Source organism: Petaurus breviceps, unplaced genomic scaffold, assembly GCF_028583685.1.
Source record: "Petaurus breviceps papuanus isolate PSGF00001 unplaced genomic scaffold, PetGlider_PUasm1.0 90740, whole genome shotgun sequence".
In the NCBI taxonomy this organism is placed as follows: domain Eukaryota; kingdom Metazoa; phylum Chordata; class Mammalia; order Diprotodontia; family Petauridae; genus Petaurus; species Petaurus breviceps.
The window spans coordinates 6,759,119-6,778,945 of NW_027187330.1; the positions used below are offsets into that span (position 1 = coordinate 6,759,119).

Genomic DNA, 19,827 nt, shown 5'->3' on the forward strand with positions numbered 1-19,827 from the left:
AGCATCACATAGGACAAGGTGCTGGCCAAGATTTAAACATACAGTAATTAACTCAGAACGAATCGCCAGGGGGCCTGTTCAGCTGTCTATTAGCAGCTTCCTGAATAACCAGAAGGGGGGAAGAATAATTGGTTACATCTTTTCACCCTCCCCTGGGCTAGAAATAGGAAAGAGAAGACTGTCTCCTGGGCACAGATGTGCTCCCGAGAACTTAAGTCTTGATGACCCAACTATGCCTCTGACTGGTCTCCAGCAGAGATGGCAAACTCTGCCAGGAGGATTTATTGAAGAAGTGGGATGTATGCCCAGTGCTCCTTTTCTAATCAGAGGGTATATAATTATATAATAATGAATTCTTTTATCCAACACCATCTGACACAAAACTACTGTTCTGATATTTACCCAGTAAATCTTCTAACATCATAGCACATTTGAAAAGCCTCAGCACCATTATGACAAATTGACTCTAAAACCAGTGGTAAAAAGAGATTCCCCCTTCTAGGGGTCCAAATAGTGTGAAGCCTTTGAAGAAAGAGTAACTTTTTGATTCATTTTTTCCTATGATCTTCCATAACTCATCCTCTCTAAGATAACCTACGATGGTTTATAAATCAGATCTAGATACAAATAATTTAGCAGGTCAACCAGCCCATTCATTTCTACACTGATTTAGCATATACTTACCCATATTAGTACACTAATGAGCCTTAGTATTGGCCTTCATCCCCTAAAAAAAATGAGGATGAGAAGCCAGGTGAATGTGTGATAGTCCTCTATGGTTGTTTTGTGGAAAGAGCTTTAGGACGTGAATGTCATTGGACACCACTGAAGTTTGATGGAAATATGAACAAAGCCACTGAGTTATGGGAGAGCTCCAGGGCCTAAGTAATAAATTTATAGTAATGAATATAGAGTTCCAGCTATTTTCTAAGCTAGGTATGTTTTCTGGCCATTCTATATTTGTATGTCTAGATATCATATATATAATTTTTGTTCAGTCATTTTCAGTCATGTTTAACTGTGAATCCACTTGAGATTTTCTTGGCAGAGATACTGGAGTGGTTTGCAACATATTTTGCAGATGAGAAAACTGAGGCAAACATGCTTAAGTGACTTGTCCAAGGTCACACAGCTAGTAAGAGTCTGAAATTGGCTTTGAACTCAGGAAGATGAGTCTTCCTGACTCTAGACCCAGCATTCTATCCACTGCAACACCTACCTGCCCACCCGTATATATACATCATATATGTACTTATATATGTATATAAATATATTTGTGTCCACATATGTTTACTTCTATTTGTATCATCTATTCAATAGAGCTACTCCTTCCAACAATACAGATAGCAGCCCAACCATACCTTCTTATCCCATATGACTCTTGTTAATATCCTCCTTTAAATCTTTCATGGGGATCCACCAAGCTAGCGACCTTTCTGTAGTTCTCTGGACATTGTTTGAATATCAGTGGATTATATGGTCTGCCCCTTGGTTATCTGTTTTTCTTACCATATGATTGGCCCACCTTCTTTTCTAGCCAGCCCACGAAGTCCATAAACATATTTACCCATCTCCATGCATATACACTTACCCATTACCCTTCTTTCCATACACACATACTTAGGGTGGCTCAAAGCCTTAGAGATGTATTGCCAGCTGTGAGTGCACATAAAGTGTAAATTTTTTGAACAAAGAATTTGGGGCACATGAAGATAACTTCAAAGCTATAGTACCATAATGAAGTGCTTTGGGAAAGGGCAGAAGAGTTTTCCCATAGATCAATACATTGATCATATTTTCTGTCAAACTACAGGGGTTTTCAATGGCATCTGTGCCTTGAAGCCCTTTCTACAGTACAACCATGGAGGGCATTCTGGCATTCACCTGGTTTCTCACTCTCATTCTCCCAAGCAGCCTCGCCTAGATACATATTTTCTCTCTTCCCCAAACTATTTAAGTGAATGATAAGATCCAGAGAATTTAGGAAGTGAAATGAGATTAAAGGTTCTGTCTTTTCACAGATAATATTAGGGTTCTCTGGCTGAGCATCCAGAAATATGTTTTAAGAGACTCTGGATCTTTATATAGAACTCAATGGGAGTTAGGAGGAATTTTTAACCCTAAGTGTAATATTTGTCTGGCACAAATATGGATTATTATCAGACACAGACAGTTAATAGAACACCTAGGTTTTAAACATGCATCAACATTTTTTATTCTTTGTGTCCTCATCTTTAAAAAACTTATAAAGGAGCAGGTACTTCACAGGGTTAACATGAGAACCAAAGGAGATAATGTGTGGAAAATGCTTTGCAAAACAGTTATTATTTAGTATTCACCATTGTTTATTAATTGTGTTGTTGCTGTTAAAAGAAAAAAATAAACTTCATCTTAGCCTGGAGAACTCTGTTTAGATTTTGCTTGATGCTTTTATCAGGAGTAGGTAGTTCATGGCCTTGGCGATAGACATAAAAGAGTTGTTAGTCAGCCTTTATCAAGGAGAGGCTTTCTTGTCACTGCACCATAGCAGTTGGTCATAATCATTCATAATTCCTTATTTCAATGCGGCAGCCCTGCCTTCAGAGAAAGCTATAAACCAAAGGCACTCAACACGCATGAAGTTTCCTGGATATTGGAATGACCCTATATCCTTGAACTCCAATGGCTTTTCAATGTCTTTGAGATTTACCTTGAACTTGATCAATCTTTTGAGAACAATTTTGAACTCAATTTCCCCAATCATCCCTCCATAAGCAATATTTATAAAATATTCCATGTATGGTGCCATTACTAAAGGCAATGCCAGTTTGACAGTTATAATTACTTCATATATATCCATATATATATATATATATATATATATATATATATATCCTAATGAGACACTTTAAAGGATATAGAAGCAGAGGGAGATGTAGTTCAGTTTAATTAGAAACATTATCACATGTAAATAAGAAAATGCAAGAGAATGAAAATAAAACATAAATATTTACTGAAAATAGGTACATACAAGGGAATTGTGTTGAGAAATAACACTGTGTTTCCCTTTCAATCAATCAAGTAAGCAAGCAATAAGTATTTATTAAATTCCTGCCACACATTCTGCTAGGCACTGAGGATACAAAGACAAAAATGAAATACTTTCTTCCCTTAAAGAGATTATATTTATCTGGGAAAACAAAACGTGTGTGTGTGTTATATGAAGAATAAGGACTGGTCCTCTGAGTTCTTTTATTATAAGGAGCTCCTGGAAGAGGAAATTCCTTTCACCAGGGCAGCTAAGTATCATTTCTGTGAACTGCAGTGTACATACAAAATCTAAAGAAAAATACAAGGTAATTTGGTAAGGCACCAGGAGTTGGAGGGAATCAGGAAAATCTCATGTAGGGGGTTGTGTTTGGGCTGCATTTTGAAGGAAACTAAGGATTCTGAGAGCTGGAGGTAACAATGGAGTATGTCTCCCTTTGTAGAAAAAAAACTCATTAAGTAAAGGAAATTTCAGGTAGGAAGGGGACAAGGATATCTCTAATTGACTTGGGGGTGGGGAGTGTCAGGATTGAGTGAAAGTATAGTTTAAGGCAGGTAAGTAGACAAGATAGTAAGGAAGAAAATGTGCCACTCCACTTGAAACTGGTACATTCTCCATCAAATAAAGGTACCTATTGAATGGAACAGGTATCTAAAGATCACATGATTTTACCTTATATTGAGTGATTGCCCCATGTTTTACCTTATATTGAGTGATTCTTCTGTGATGCCTTTCCCCTTTAGGCCAGGTTGTAATGAACGAAAGCTACACAAAAAAGAAGAAACATTTTGAATAGGTATTAGAGATCACTAGTCTTCCTTCTGACCTTTGATATTTTCAGAGCCTAAAAATGGTGACTACAGAATCTTTCCTTGTACCTAATTTCTTCTTCCTATTTGATATAACATATTATCTATGAAATATATGAAAAATATATCTCATTCCCCTTGCCTAAAACCTTCCTTATCACATAGCCTCATCCCAAAGGTTTAGGTACCACAGCTCTATGAAAGTTGTTCAGCACTCCAAAGAAGCGGGATTTTAGTTTCAAGTGGTTATCGATTCCAATGCCTTGGCTGTTTAAGATTATAGGATTATAGTTTGAGAGTTATAAGGCCTTTTGGAATTCATCTTTTCCAACTTTTTCACTTAACAGCTGAGGAAACTGAGGCTTACAGAGGAAAAGTGAAATGTTCAAAGGGAATAGGCAATCTCACGCAGCAGAATTGGGTCTAAACACGGGAACATTTTGCTACCAAGCCAGTTGTTTTTGTACAGTATCACTCAATGTTTCTCCTAAGGGAGGAGAACCAGCTCTATTACTTAGGACGTCAGTACCATCTCCTGTCTAAAAGCAATTCCATTTCCAATGCATCCAGGCATGTGGCTCAACTGAAATGAAGAATATGGGTTAGGAGAGGTGCTGGGATCACAAGTCCTCATCCCCTAGGCACCCTCAAAAGGAAAATTCTCTTTTCAGTGGTGTCCATGCACACAAAGTCACAGCTATTTACAAAGTTAAGCCTCATAAATAGGAACTGGCTCCAGGCAAGATGGATCTTATGCTGGACTAAACTTGTAGCGAATTCTCAGTCACAATTTTTCATTTCATTTAGCACCTTAAAATTTCACTCAGTACATTTCAGCCACTTTGGTAAACAAGGGCAGGATCTTAGCACTTTACTATGCATGGTACAGTTCTCAAAGCAAATTCTATCTTCAGTAAAGATTATGTACATCAGGGGCTGAGTACTTGGACATTGTGGCTTAAAATGGGGCTTTCCCAAGATGCCTGAATAAAATCAAGTGAGCTCTAACAGATGCTTGATTTATGATTGTTACTATTACTATTGTTACTGTTGCTGCTTCTGTTTAGATAAGATATGATAAGCATAGGGACCTCTCCTTATCACAAGCCCCTTCACAATGTAGATGTGAATCAGAACTTATGCTGGTTTATAGTACTAGAGAGATGTCTGGAGGCACTGGGAGGTTCAATGACTTGCCTGTGGTTATGCAACTCATAGGTGGCTCAGGGGAAAGAGTGCTGAGCCTAGACTTACAAAGATCTGGCTTCCAAACTGTTCTCAGACACTTATTAACTGTGTGACCCTGGACTAAAGTCACTTAACCTCTGCCCGCCTCAGTTTATTCATCTGTAAAATAAGGTGGAGAAGGAAATGGCAAACCACCCCAGTAACTCTAGCAAGAAAACCCCAAACGGGGTCATGAATAGTCAGACGTGATTGAAAACAATTGAACAACAACAAGAACAATAACAAATGTAGCTAGTACATATTATGGGCAGGTCTTGAACCTGGATGGTTCTGACTTCAAAGTTTTCACTATGGGGAGAGAGAGAGATAGTCAGAGAATCTGCGTTCTAATCCTGGCTCTATACCTTACTTTTAGTGTGACCTTGGGCAAGTCACTCTCTCTGGACCTCAGTTTTCTCAAACTACTTGAAGTTCCCATCCAACTCTAAATCTATGATCCTGCAACCCCGTCAATTATGGAAATACTGCTTCTGTGCCTATCTATCTATCTATCTATCTATCTATCTATCTATCTATCTATCTATCATCTATCTATCTATCTATATTATATATTGCAAAGAGAAAAATATTAACTAGATGTGCTCATCACTGCATTTGCACTATTCGTAGTCTGAAATGAATTTTGAAGACAATACAAATGACATGAGATAACGTGATCTCAAAGCAGTCTATTTAAAATATCAGAAGTGAGAAAGAAAAAAAAGGTTTCTTTCTTTGAAAAAAAAGTCAGTAAAGAAGCATGAGAGAGCATCTGTTATTTGAAATTCTTTCAAATTAAAGACTTAATTGAAACACTTCATACTAGACAAGAGACATTTGAAAGGAAACCTGCATTTAAACTATGTGAATTCGATTTTTAAAATGAAAGCAGTTGATATTTGAGAGTAAAGAAATAAAATCTGAAAGTGTTCATGCTAGAAGGGATGTTAATTAGCCATCTAGCCCACCTTTTTTCCATTCAGCCATGGCTTTTCTTGATACTTTCGGCTCAACCATAGGGAAATAGCCAACCTAAATACCTAAGACTTCAGCTTGAGGATATTTCACAATTCTCCATCATTGACAGAGAGGAAGAATAATGTCTCATCTCTCTTTCACTACCTCAATCCATGAGTTTATTGCTATTATACAGATCAAAACTCCCTCATACCTTAGGAAAAGACAGTTACAAAAATACCACCTGTTGGACAATCTTCTAGTGATGAGCCTCTCCCAATTTATGGGGGAAGAGGGTGGAAGGGTACTGCTCGAACGATAATTCGTCTTTGCCCCATGGTCTGCAGGAAATTCAGGCTTATCTCCATGGCAATATGAGATGCCTAAGTAAGACTTTGGAGCATCATTGTCATGTCCTAAATGGCTATCATTTACTTATGGTCAATCTTCCCCCGGCCTTCTCCTCTCCTGGTTAACTTATCTAATTTCTTTAACATTCCCTTCCCCACCTTCCATATAGATCCAATTTCACATAATTTTAACCCAACCATTACCTCTTGAAGGCTTTGCTCCTGTCGCTGTTATGGAAGACAAGAAACTTGGAATAACCATTTCTGAAGAAGATTTCCAAGGCAATCTCCTATTTAAAAAAATAGTTTTTACTGACTTGGTAAAAGGAGAATTTCTATAATTTAAATAGCTCTGAGGACCAGAACTATTTTCATTTTTGCCTTTGTATCCCCAGCACCCAGCACAGAGCTAGGGTCAAAGTAGGTACTTAATAAATGCTAAGAAGATACTTCTAAAAAAGCATTCACAGAGAATTATCGAATCTGAAATTTTCCAAATTGGAAAGGACCTCAAGACATCTAGTTTAATTTACACTTGAGTGAGAATCCTTGCTATATCATATCCAACAAATAACGACATAGTCTTTGCCTGAATATCACCAGGGAGGGAGGATCCCACTGCATCCCAAGACTCCTCATTTCACTTTGGCATTACTCTAACTATTGGAATTTCTCCCTGACATAAAGTATAAATTTGCCTGTTTGCAACTTTATCCATTACTTCTAGTTCTGTCTTCTAGGGGCCAAGCACAACACAGCTAATCCTTCTTTCATAGAACAGTCCTACAAATACTTCAAGACAGTTATCATATCCCCTGTGTTTTAGGTTAAATGACACCAGTTCTTTCAAATAATTCTCATGTGTCATTCTTTACTCATTACTAAGATCAAAGTAATAAAAATAGTCCTTTGAAACCTAGGGATATATAAAATATTTAAAATTAAAGAACTTTTCCCTTATAACTCACTGTTTTTCATAACTTGTGGTATCCTTGTCTAGTACATACCTGTAGCAGAAAGCGCATCAGATGTATCTCCTTAATGTCACTATAGGAATATCGATTGCAAGTATAATGATCTAAAGGTCGATCTTTGCTGCACATATTGAAAATAAATGGATCACTGATACTGGGGGAAAATAAAAGTAAAAATAATTTTAGTTTTAAAAATAAGACAGATGACAGATAAACAAGTTGGTTCATCTTCAAGAAAGTTTGCTTCATGGGTGTTTTCTAAATTTAATATCACATGTAGGTAGGGTAGCTCATTTTTATCATGTCATGCTAACAAAGTAGAGCATTTGTGTTGAATCCTTAGTATAGGCTGGTCTGCAAAATAAAGGAAAAAAATACCACTTCACTGTCTTAAGTACAACATAAATTCCTTAAATGTAAGGGTTTATTAGAGTATGACTTAATGCAGTTGAGCAGTGAAAGGTAATTAAGATAGAATCTGGCCTTGTATGGCTTTGGAGATAAGCCCTACTTAAATATTTCTGATTTCTGGATACTTGTCCCTGCTCACCTGATAAGTCCTATTCATGACCTGTGCATTCAATCATTCTCTGTCTCTATTTCTCTTTGTCTCTCTTACTGTCTCTATCTCTCTCTGGCTCCCTTTGTCTCTGTCTCTCTCTGTCTCTCTTTCTGTCTCTCTCTGTCTCTGTCTCTCTGTCTCTCTCTCTGTCTCTTTCTGTCTCTCTCTGTCTCTCTCTCTCTGTCTCTCTGTCTCTGTCTGTCTCTTTCTCTCTGTCTCTGTCTCTCTCTGTCTCTCTCTCTGTCTGTCTCTGTCTGTCTGTCTGTTTGTCTCTGTCTCTCTCTGTCTCTGTCTCTCTCTCTGTCTCTCTCTGTCTCTCTCTCTCTGTCTCTCTGTCTCTCTCTCTCTCTCTCTCTCTCTCTCTCTCTCTGTCTGTCTCTCTGTCTCTCTGTGTGTGTGTGTCTTTGTTTTTCTCTTTCTAATGAACTACCCAAAAAGTCTATATCCTCATTTCTATTTTTCTCACTCCTAGATGGGAATCACTCTGAGTTTCCTTAATCACCCAAGGGAACAGTAGCTCTTGAACTAAGTCAGTCTGTTTCTGGACCCTGGTTTGGGCAGAATAGTAGCCAAGGTCTAGTTCTCTAAAGCCACTGAACCACCAGCCTAAGGTAGTCTTCACCTTCTTTATAAACCTCTAAGTAACTCATTGCTTATTCTTTATTATCTACTCAGAACTTTGGGTTCTTCTTTCACTCTAATCTGCTATTTAGATGGACCTAGTTTTTCTCTATTGGATGATTGCTTATATATCAACATATATGGTTACTTAGCATGTATACACAAAATGACATGTTTTATCTCTACAATAGCTATAGCATCTCTTGCACATCCATACTTCTGAGAATTGGAATAGTGCAACTATTGTCCTTCATACAATCACAAAAAGGACCCAAATTCCTGCTGCTTTATCCTATCCTTAGTCATAATTTGACATGAATATGCCATGGGTTTGTAGATGACTGGTCAGTGGGGTAAGCCCAAAGTGTCTAAAAGTAGGAGTCTAGCTCCTTCAAGGGATCTAGGTGATAGTATATATCTGGAAAGATGGAGTTCAAGGATAACAGGTCAATAAGCACAGGGGGGGGTCATAAAAATCAAAACAAAAAGCAAATCTGAATTCCAAATTTGAACATTCTACATCAAGAAGATGTCAGTTTACAGAAAATAAAATCTAAAAAGACAGACTGAGGTCAACAGCAGAATGTACAAAACCAAATAAAAGGTGACAAACAAAAACCAAATCCAAGGAAGCTGGCCAACGCCTATGTCCAGAGATTCATAATAAGTAGAAGGAATAGGCCAGGTTGTCTGAGGACATTCCTCGGGTCCCATGTAGTTTTTTTTAAGCAATTGGGGTTCGGTAACTTGCTCAAGGTTACACAGCCAGGTGTTTCTGGGTGGGTGCTAAGTGTCTGAGCCCAGATTTGATCCCAGGTCATCCCGACTCTGGGGCCAGTGCTCTTACTCGCTGTGCTACCTGGTCGCCCCCCATGTATTTTTTTATTTTTATTTTAGACTTAAACACCAGAACACAAATACAGAAAAGAGAAAAGAAACAGACATATAATAAACTTAAATACTGGGACTTAAATACAAAGTTAGAAAGAAAAAAGTAATCCTGAACTTAGAAGTTTTGACATGCAAGAACCAAGAGAAATACAAAGCACAATACAAAGACTGATTATAAGAGATCCATAAGGACAGACTGTTAACTTTTTAAATATGTAATATGTATGTCTAAGATTCTTCTCAATAATTGGGTAGCTCATAAGAAAGACTGGGGTAGAGCTGAGTATGATATGACTTTAAAAAGTAAAACCATTTAGGAACAGTTTAAAAGAGTAATTATTTTATACAAATGAGGTGCAAGAGGAAGACTCAATACAGAGAATTAGATGGGAAAGACGGCTGGTAGCTCTGGTAACTTACTTTCATCGGGAATGGGTTTAAGAGGGAGCAATACAGATGTATTTAGAAGAGTTTAAAAGTCTTCTAAATTCAGAATAAATAAAATGGTAGGGGCATAGGGAGTGGGGAGAAGACAAAGGAGGTATCTTTAGAGGGGAGCGTGAAGGAATAGGTAAAATAGGGGTATAGAAGGGTGTTTAGATTTATGGGAATCGGAAACAAGAGATATGTATGTATATGTTTATATATGTATGTATATATGTCTCTATATATATGCATATATTTATAGCTATAGAGAAACATATCTAAAGTTTATTGTAGCCTTCTGAGGTTTGGGGGGGGGGAAGGAAAAAAGAATAAAGTGAAAAAGCGCAGGGCAGAAAACAAAAGAAAACTCACAAGGAAGCAAAGAAAAGATGGACAATTCTCAACACAACAAGTATTATTTATCATACAGGCTTTATTGAAATGAAAATTTGTTGCTACATATTTGGAATCTTCTCTTATGTTCTGCTATGCACACAACATGCTTTTTTTTTTCTTTCTAACTTTGTACTTATGTTCCAATATTTAAGGTCCCATGTATTTTGAAGATAGATGCTAGCCTTGGCTTGATCTCATCTTCTTTCTTTTTGAGTTTGGGTAGACAAAGGCAAACAGATATTTGTTGAGTATCAAAGAGAGGATTTATTTCGGGACTTTCCAGGTGGTTAGAATAATTGCAAATGGCACAGAAGCTGAGCTGAACAGGAGAACCTCACAGGTCCCAACTCCTAATCTCTGTGAGTCTGAGTTTCTTCATTTGTAAAGTGGGTATAATAATATCTTCACTATTTACCTTATGTGTTCTGGGAATCAAATGAGAATGGAGATAAGGTGCTTCATAATTCAAAAATATTGTAAAATGTGAGCTATTATTATTATTATTATCTTATCCAACATTTAAGAAAACAAAAAGGAAAGCTTTGGAAAACCCAAAGAATTGTGACATGACAGAATGTTCTTTATGCAATTCCCCTTAGCATAAGCAGGGCATTTTCTAGGACTGCTATCCCAGTTACCCAGTGGATACTTTTAATAATAATATAGGAATGCCCAACTATTATGAATGAATATAGTATTAAATGGTTTCTAAAAGACTTGTCATGCATTGTTTAATTTGGTCCTCACAGTAACTGCCAGTGAAATAGGCAGTGTGGATATTATTATGATATTTGTACTTATTATTATAAATCATATTATAAAATTATATAATATTATTATATTATAATTAATATTACTATTAGTTCCATTTAGCAGATGCCTTACCTACTATTATGTTACTAATAGAAAGAAGAGTCAAGATTCAAACCCAGACCTCCTGCTCTCAAATCCAATCCTATTTCCTCTACTCTAGAGATGAACAAAATAGAAAAAACACATAGAACTCCTAGAGAATTTGTACTTTCTATATAAACTATGTCAATATGCTATAGAGAAGCAATTTAGCTAGAGAAAGGAAAAAACCCTGAAATATATAGAATTATATGGCTGACCTCAAAGTGATTGTCACAAAAGTGAGTCAGAATCGGGGTTTTGCCTTGTATAATGTTTTTAGTGCAACCATGTTTGGACCTCTGTGTGAATGTCATCTTCTGGGGCTTCAAGGAAATAATTGTGAGTTCATTTCCCTTGAGGGCAGTAAGTTAAAAGGAGCAGATGTGTCCATGGCTTTCCTTATGTAAGCTAAAGCCAGATTTCATTGGCTGTTGTTCACAATTCTTTGCCATGATTGGTTGTCATGGTATCACCAAATAGACCTCTGAAATGGCTTTACCTATTATCTTCATTGAGTTTGCTAACAGTAATGCTTTTTATTCTGCTATCCCTAAAATACGTAATTGGCCTAATGAATGAATATAATATATAATATAATAATATATAATATAATTTGCCTATGAATGAAGCATAAACACAGTTTTTTTTAACAGAACTGATCCTAGGAGACAATGGTCTAAGACTAGTAACTTCTGCCACAGAACATGATTGCTCTAAAAGAGTTCATTGGCTCATAAGATAATAAATTGGATGAGTTGGATTGCACAAAAGAAAAAAAAAACATCAAATCTACTACAATGCTAATGCAGTGGTGGTGAATTTAAGATTAAAGAAATGAATCTATCACACACAAATTCAAACACCTTCCCTATTTTTCAGGATTTATATAAAAATGTATGAGAAATGACAAGAGTAAACCAATGTTACAATTAGGGCAAGAATACTTATAATAGCCAAGAAGCCCATTAGCAATGCCATTCTTGATGGAAGAGGCAAAATCTCTGAAGTTTCCAAACCAAACTTGGATAGAGTTGATTATTCTCTTGGAGAAAAGGTGGCCACTTCTTACAGATTTCATTTTTGGCAGGTTTGTTTTCATACACTTAGAAACAATGGAACGGACTGTGCATCCAGTCATTTGTTCTGGTAAGAGTATCTCAAATTGATTGTCTTTGAGAAACTCAGATAATTTTTTGACCATCTTCTAAAATTACCTCTTTGAGACAGGTTGGGTAAAAATGACACCCTAGAAGTAAAACTAAAAAAATTCTCCATTTACATTAAAAAATTACAAAAAGCACAAAAGTACAAATATTTTTGTACTCTTTCCTAACTGTATTTTGAGAAATTGAATTTCCATTCATAATGTTTATCCTTTATTGTTTCAGACTAGATGAATATCTGTATTTGGCAATTTAATTTCTATTTAAAATCCAGAAACAACCCATTTGACCATTATTAGATTCATCTCATAAATGTAATTTATCTGATCGATAAGATATCATCTAGCACTAACTAGATTTAAACCAGGGTTGGAAAGTGAAACAGTAGCTCATTCCACTCTTTACCTACACATGCTATTTCTACAACTAGAATAGAGAACTCTCATAATACTTTGAGAAAGCCAAGTCTACAAACCCATTTTCAATATTGATCAGTATTAATAAAACATGAGCAATAAGATGGTAGGAGTGCGCCAAGTATTAATTACGATCCCTACTGCCTTGGAGAAACATAGGACTTTCATCAATTGGGTACAGCAAAAGACCTTTTTAAATGAACGTTCTGTATAAATAAAAGATGGAGATTAGAAAAGGAGGAAATGCCAAACATTTTCAAGCAATTCTGAATCAAAGGGGGTAGGTAGACTGATTCTCTTTCCTGCCCCATTTCCTTCTATTCTCTTTCAATTCCTGTTCCCTGTTCTAGGCTAAAGAAAATGGACTGTTAAATGCCCTCACTCAGTGGTCAACTGGTTAAGACTAGTCTCCAATAGTCAAGTTTCAGAGACTGGAGAATATTTACTCTTTGAATAACCTGGAATTTCAGGATTTTTTTATTTGTTTGTTTGTCTGATTGCTTTTTGGAGGGCAATTGGGGTTAAGTGACTTGCCCAAGGTCACAGGCTAGTTTTTGTGTTAAGTGTCTGAGGCCAGATTTGAACTAGGTCCTCCTGACTCAAGGGCTGGTGCTCTATTCACTGCACCACCTAGCCACCCCTTGTTTGTTTGTTTTTTAAGAGGCAAGATCTAGATTTTGCCACAAATTTTTGTATCACTAAGAAGCCATACAAAACTTCAAATATTTTTATAAATATACCTAGGAATTAGAAACAAAAGACTTCCAGAGTTTAATATGAAGGCACATGTCATAAAAAGGCACTGTGCAAACTAAATAAAGGAATCATTAATTATTACTATAAATACATGTGATTGGTTCCCCTCTGCCACAATTCCCCACATTTCTACTCTGTCTAGCTATCAAAAATTAGTCCCTCTTTCAAAGATCAATTCTAATCCCACCTTTGTGACAAGGCCATCTGATGCACGTAAATCAGACAAATCTCTTATCCTTGAAGTCCTTTTTTTATTTTTTTTGCTTCTTTTTGGAGGGGAAAGGCAGGGCAATTAGAGCTAAGTGACTTGCCCAAGGTCACATGGCTAGTAAGTGTTAAGTGTCTGAGGCTAGATTTGAACTCAAATCCTCCTGACTCCAGGGTTGGTGCTCTATTCACTGTGCCACTTAGCTGCTCCCCCATCCTTGATGTCTTAATATGGATACCACACTTCTGGCACTGATATGTGCATATGTCTTGATTGTAAGTCCCTAAAGGAAGGGACCATGTACTATATGTCTTCCTCTCCCAAAGAGCGTGGTGTTTTCTGGTTAACAAAAAAAATGTATTGAGGCTTTGGGGAGGCCAGGTAGCACAGCAAGTAAGAGCACCCGCTCCAGTGTCGGGATGACCTGGGGATCGAACTCCGTGCTCAGACACTTAGCATCCACCCAGAAACACCTGGCCGTGTAACCTTGAGCAAATTACTTAATCCCAATTGCTTAGGGGCGGCCAGTTGGCTCAGTGAGTAAGAGCACCGGCCCCAGTGTTGGAATGACGTGGGGATCAAATCTGGGCTCAGATACTCAGCACCACACCCAGAAATAATTGGCTGTGTAACCTTGAGCAAGTTACTTAACCCTGATTGCTTTAAAAAAGTATATTGAGGCTGATGCTGATGTTGGTGAGGAAACTAAATGTTAAATGAATATTCAACCAAGAAATATGAAGCATTTCCATCATCAAAGCACTTTGCAAGGTGCGAGAGAAATAACAATAACACGAGCCCAAATGTCCCTGTTCTCAAACAAGGGAGATGTTAATACAAACACATGGAAACAGGAGACAGAATGGTGAGATTATGGAAGAGCTAGTAGTATGGGAGAGAGGGAAAGTATAGACATTCTTGTCTTTCGCTGTTAAAGTGATAAGTTAGAGATATTTTACACTTTCTCATGTTTACATCAAATACCTTTTATGGGGAAGGGATTTGAAAAATTTGGACACTTTAACTTTACTTATTTCATCTATCAGATGTTCTAAACCAGAGCAGGAATGTATAATGCTCAGTTTCAGGAATGGAGAAAAATGAAAAAAAAAAAGATGATTCATTCTCTGTTATTATTTAGGTGAGTATGGGGGAGTCTTCAAAGTTATCCCATAAGCTCATTTCTTATCTTCCGTAAAAAAATTCATGATAAAACCTCTGAAATTAAATTCATTTAATCTGAAAATAAGCTAAAGAAAGGCTCTTCTTTATATTGTAATTAATTTTATATCAGGATGGGTATTCTAAATAACCAATGAAATTTAACCTATGTAGAAACTACATAAATGTTTAGTAGATTAACACTTTTTGGTCAGGTAGGTGGTGCTGTAGTATATAGAGCACCCGGCCTGGAGTCAGGAAGACTCATCTTCCTGAGTTCAAATCTGGCCTCAACACTAGCTGTGTGACCCTGGGCAAGTCACTTAACCCTGTTTGCCTAAGTTTCCTCATCTGTTAAATGAGCAGGAGAAGGAAATAGCAAGTTATTCCCAATATGTTTGTCAAAAAATAAAAACAAACAGAAAACAAAACAAAACAAAAAAACAAATAGGGTCACAAAGAGTCAGACAGGACTGAAATGACTGAACAACAAATGAACATAAGTAGATGAAAAGCATGAGCCAGCTTGGTCCTAGATTCTATATTTTCAACCACTTGTGGTATAAAGCTGTAGCAGGAGCCTACTGAGAAGACTGTGTGTGACCTCTCCCTTGGAAGAACATAGAGACTCACTTGGACAAGCAGTGTTTGGTACAGTAGACATCACCCAGGGGAGAAAGAGTGAAGTTCTCACAGATGTAGAAATGTTGCTGGCCAAAGAGCAGGACCCCTTCTGATACCACGTGCCCTTGGACAATCACCACAGAATGCTTCACTGACACCTAGGAGAAAATCGATCAATACATTGATAAACATTTTTGAATGCCAAGTACTGTGCTAAGCATTGGGTATACAGAAAGAGGCAGAGAGTCCCTGCCCTCAAGGAGCTTACAATCTAATAAAAAAAAGCCAGGAAACCAAAATATGGTCATGAAAAATTGAGAAAGTGAGCCAAGAAACCCGAATTTGAGTCAAGTTCCTTGTTCTCATGAGAGAAGGTACAACCCATTTTGGTACTTATTGCCTGTATTAGTTATCACCACCCTGTGATTCCCTTACCCCTAAGTGGTGGCAGAGTTTTTTTCTTTTTTGCAAGGTTCCATGAATCCATGTGTTCACCAATCAGTAATACTAATATATCCATCCAGGCAATTTTTTGGACATTTAATAAAAGGCATGGGGGGAGAGGTAGTGAGAGGGTAGAGTCTGAATACCTGAAAAGGGTCTGAAGTACTCTTTTCTGTGATTTGTGTGACAATTGACCACACACTGCTGTGATATTACTTAAATTTTTACTTGTCGTATGACAGCTCTCCCCAATTAGTTATGTTCTCCTTATACTGATGTTATGGCCTTCTTTGTATCTCCCATAATATTCAGCACATATTTGCACACTGTGCAGAAGCATGGGATAATAGAAAACAAACTCAATCTAGAGATAGAAGACCTTGGGCAGCTAGGGAGCACAGTGGATAGAATACTGGGTCTGGAGTCAGGAGGACTTGAGTTCAAATTCAGCCTCAGACACTTTCTAGCTGTGTGATCCTGAGCCAGTCACTTAACTTCTCTTGCTTCAGTTCCCTCATCTGTAAAATGGGGGATAATAACAGCATCTACCATGCAGGGTTGTTGTAAGGATCAAGTGAGACAAAAACTATAAAGCACTTAGCATAGCCTGGCATATAGTAAGTGCTAGAGGAATGTTAGCTATTATTATTATTATTATTATTATTGCTTTTATTATATCAAGCTTCAGACACTATCCATGTGGCCCTGGACAAGTCCCTTAAACTCTGCTTGCCTCAGTTTCCTCAGTCATAAAATGAGCACAACAATAGTCCCTACCTCACAGGGTTATTGTGAGAATTAGATGAGATATTTGTACAGTTCTTAGCCAAGTGCCTGGCACATAGTAGGCATGATATAAATTAATTTTTTTTCCTTCCCATCCCTAGTCCCACCTATAATACTTATTTGAACTTTAACCCTCAGGAAATTTCTGCATCCCTCTGAACTTCAATTTCCTTATCTGTGAAACAGGAAGAAGAGTTGTAATACATAAATCAAAAGGCTACCATCAAGAAAGTGCTTGGTGAGATGGTATATACATGTTCTTCTAACTATTATTATTACATAGGTAGTTTTTGTAAAGTTACTAAAGGAATCAAGGGATGAGTGGGCTTAGCAGAGGAATTGGACCTGTCAGTGAATATGGCATGCCTAGGAGATATTATAAGACAATGAGGATGAAGCTAGATGGGCTCTCTGCTGGGGGCTTCCTGGTTCTTTGGGGCTGGGAGTTGAGAATATATTCACAGATACAGGTAGCAAATTGCTCTGCCTTTCCCCCTGATAGCTATATCCCTTGGTCTTCCCCTATTCCAAGGATTCTTAATCTTATTTGTGTCTTAGATCCCTTTGTTAGTTTAGGGAAGTCTATGAGTTCTTTCTCAAAATAATGGTTTATTGATTACAGTCATAATCAAAAGAAATGTTAAATTTCAATTAGATGATAGTGAAAATAAAGACGTATCTTTCCCCATCCAAGATTGCAAATATCTTGAGTCCATGGATCCTAGGTTAATAACCACTCACACACACACACTGAGCTCACCAATATTACAGGGTTGGAATAAACTTTCAAAATCAGAGAAGAGGAGGCAGCTAGGTGGTACAGTGAATAAAGTACTAACCCTGGAGTCAGGAGGACCTGAGTTCAAATCCAACATCTAACACTTACTAGCTGTGTGACCCTGGTCAAGTCACTTAACCCCTGATTATCTCTCTCCCCCAAGAAAAATCGTAGAAAACCCCCCCTCCCTCCAGCAACTTTGCATCACTAAGCATGTGAGGGAAGATTAAAAGTTCTGATGTGGTTTATTTTGGAGAAGACTAAAGGGAAAAATGACATTTTCTACTGCAAATAACTGACTTCAGGAAATTTATTTAATAACTAATGTGTGTTTAGCATGGGGGAAGAGGTAAAAAAAAAGCATATGGCCCTTAAAGTTTTGTAGGGCAGTCAAAAATTATAAAAATGGGTTGGATGAGGTAACCCCAGAGTCACCTCCTCAATTCTAAGATTCAATGTTTTGAGAGGACACTACAAAGGGGCATAAAACTACTAAACTTAGGAGATCTAGGTTCAAATTCCAAGTCTGCTATTTACTGTTTGTATAGTCTTAGACAAATCACAGAGATTCTTAACTCTTTGTGTCATGGATCCTTTTGGTAATCTGATGAAGTCTACACAACACTTGCAAGAATAATTATTTTAAATGAACAAAATTTTTAAAAATAAGATAACAAAGGAAATAAATTCTATTGAAATAAAGTTAACAAAAAATTTTCAAAAGATAAATGCATGACTTGAAGTCAGAAAAACCTGAGTTCAAATCCAGCTTCAGACACTTCCTAGCTGTGACCCTGAGCAGGGCACTTAACCTCTATCTCAGTTTTCTCATCTGAAAATTGGGGATAATAATAGAAATTATTTCCTAGGGTTGTTGTAAGGTTAAAATGTAATATTTGTGTTTAAAATTTATGAAACCCTTGATGTTTTCTTTTTTCCAATTTATTTATTTATTTTTAGTTTTCAACATTCATTTCCACAAGATTTTGAAGTATAAATTTTTCTCCCCATCTTTCCCCTACCCACCACCCCAAATAGCTAGCCTACTGAATACCCCTTTCCCCAATCTGTTCTCTCTTATATCCTCCCCCATCCCTCCCCCTACCTTTCTAGTGAGGCAAGATGGATTTCTATACCCCCTTGATGTTTTCTTAAAGGTCCTTTTAATCTCAAATTATATGATTCAACTCTGATCTAGGAGAATGTGACCCTTGATCATTTGTGGACAAAGCTCAAGTCAAACTATTGTCTGTAGAATTCTGTCCAATTAGTTTGTTCTAAAGCCAAATTAGGGAAAATACCTGTTCCTTGCCTTTCCTTTGTAAGGATTAACAAGATAATGTTAAAGAAGCATTCTAGGCTACATGAAAAGAAAACAATAGCACTCATAGAAATTACAACTACTTGTGCAAATTAAGATGGGACAAAGAAAGGTCTAAGAGAAAACATAAACTAACCCCTCCAAGTTCCCCAGTCTAGTAAGTATTAACCGCAAAAAAATTTTCCCCCTTTTAAAGCAAAGTAAGGGGTACCTAACTGTTCCTAAGTAGTGGCATACGGAGAAACCTACTTTTCCACAGCCAGCTTTCTCAGACTCCTTGTAAACTCTCTAACCCTTTTTGTCAGAAATCACCCTTTGAACCAGAGGCTCAAACATGAAGTACCATGTTCATCTTAATCAGAATTCAATCTGTGTGTTCCAAGCCTGTCTTGGGAAGTTCTCTGAAGGAATATAACATACCTCGTGTGGAAATCAAGTGACCAAAATCACTGGGGGCTGTGCAGCCCTGAATTCTAGTTCATACATTTGGGGATGAGGCCCTTCAGAGAGCTCCATGCCATGCTAGTTTGGATTTTTTTTTCCAGAGCTGATTTCTGAGAGCTTTCCTTTGGGGAGACTTAAGTAACAACCAATATAAACCTAACCACAAGAAAGATGCCTGGTGAGACAGAGTGTAATAGCTTAAAGATTGATCCTTTAGGAAGGATAGGCATTTTGAAAATCTGCAACATGAACCTAAGTGAATAGATGCCTATTATTACGTATAAATGAACAATAGAATGAATTTATCTCCAGCCTATTCATATTCAAGATCTCCTCTCCATGAGCCTATTGATCTTTTTAAGAAATGTGAATGTTTGGGGGCGGCTAGGTGGCACAGCTAATAGAGCACCGGCCCTGGAGTCAGGAGGACTTGGGTTCGGATCTGGCCTCAGACACTTAACACAAAAAATAGCCATGTGACCTTAGGCAAGTCACTTAACCCCAATTGCCCTCCAAAAAGACATGCGAACATTTGGTTTTAAAAAGTAAAATATTTTAAGATAATAGCAATGGTTCACATTCATATAATAT

At 37.2% G+C, this 19,827-nt stretch overlaps 1 protein-coding gene across 1 annotated transcript in view; it reads right to left on the minus strand.

Moving 5' to 3' along the window:
* Nucleotides 1-19,827, minus strand: part of WDFY4 (WDFY family member 4) — a 268,014-nt gene that overhangs the window by 117,678 nt on the left and 130,509 nt on the right. The window contains exons 27-30 of the mRNA XM_069067249.1: nt 15,473-15,621; nt 7,379-7,499; nt 6,576-6,661; nt 3,731-3,793 (exon numbers count right to left, since the gene is read on the minus strand). Of these exons, the coding sequence (XP_068923350.1) occupies nt 3,731-3,793; nt 6,576-6,661; nt 7,379-7,499; nt 15,473-15,621 (419 nt within the window). The remainder of the gene's footprint in view (nt 1-3,730; nt 3,794-6,575; nt 6,662-7,378; nt 7,500-15,472; nt 15,622-19,827) is intronic.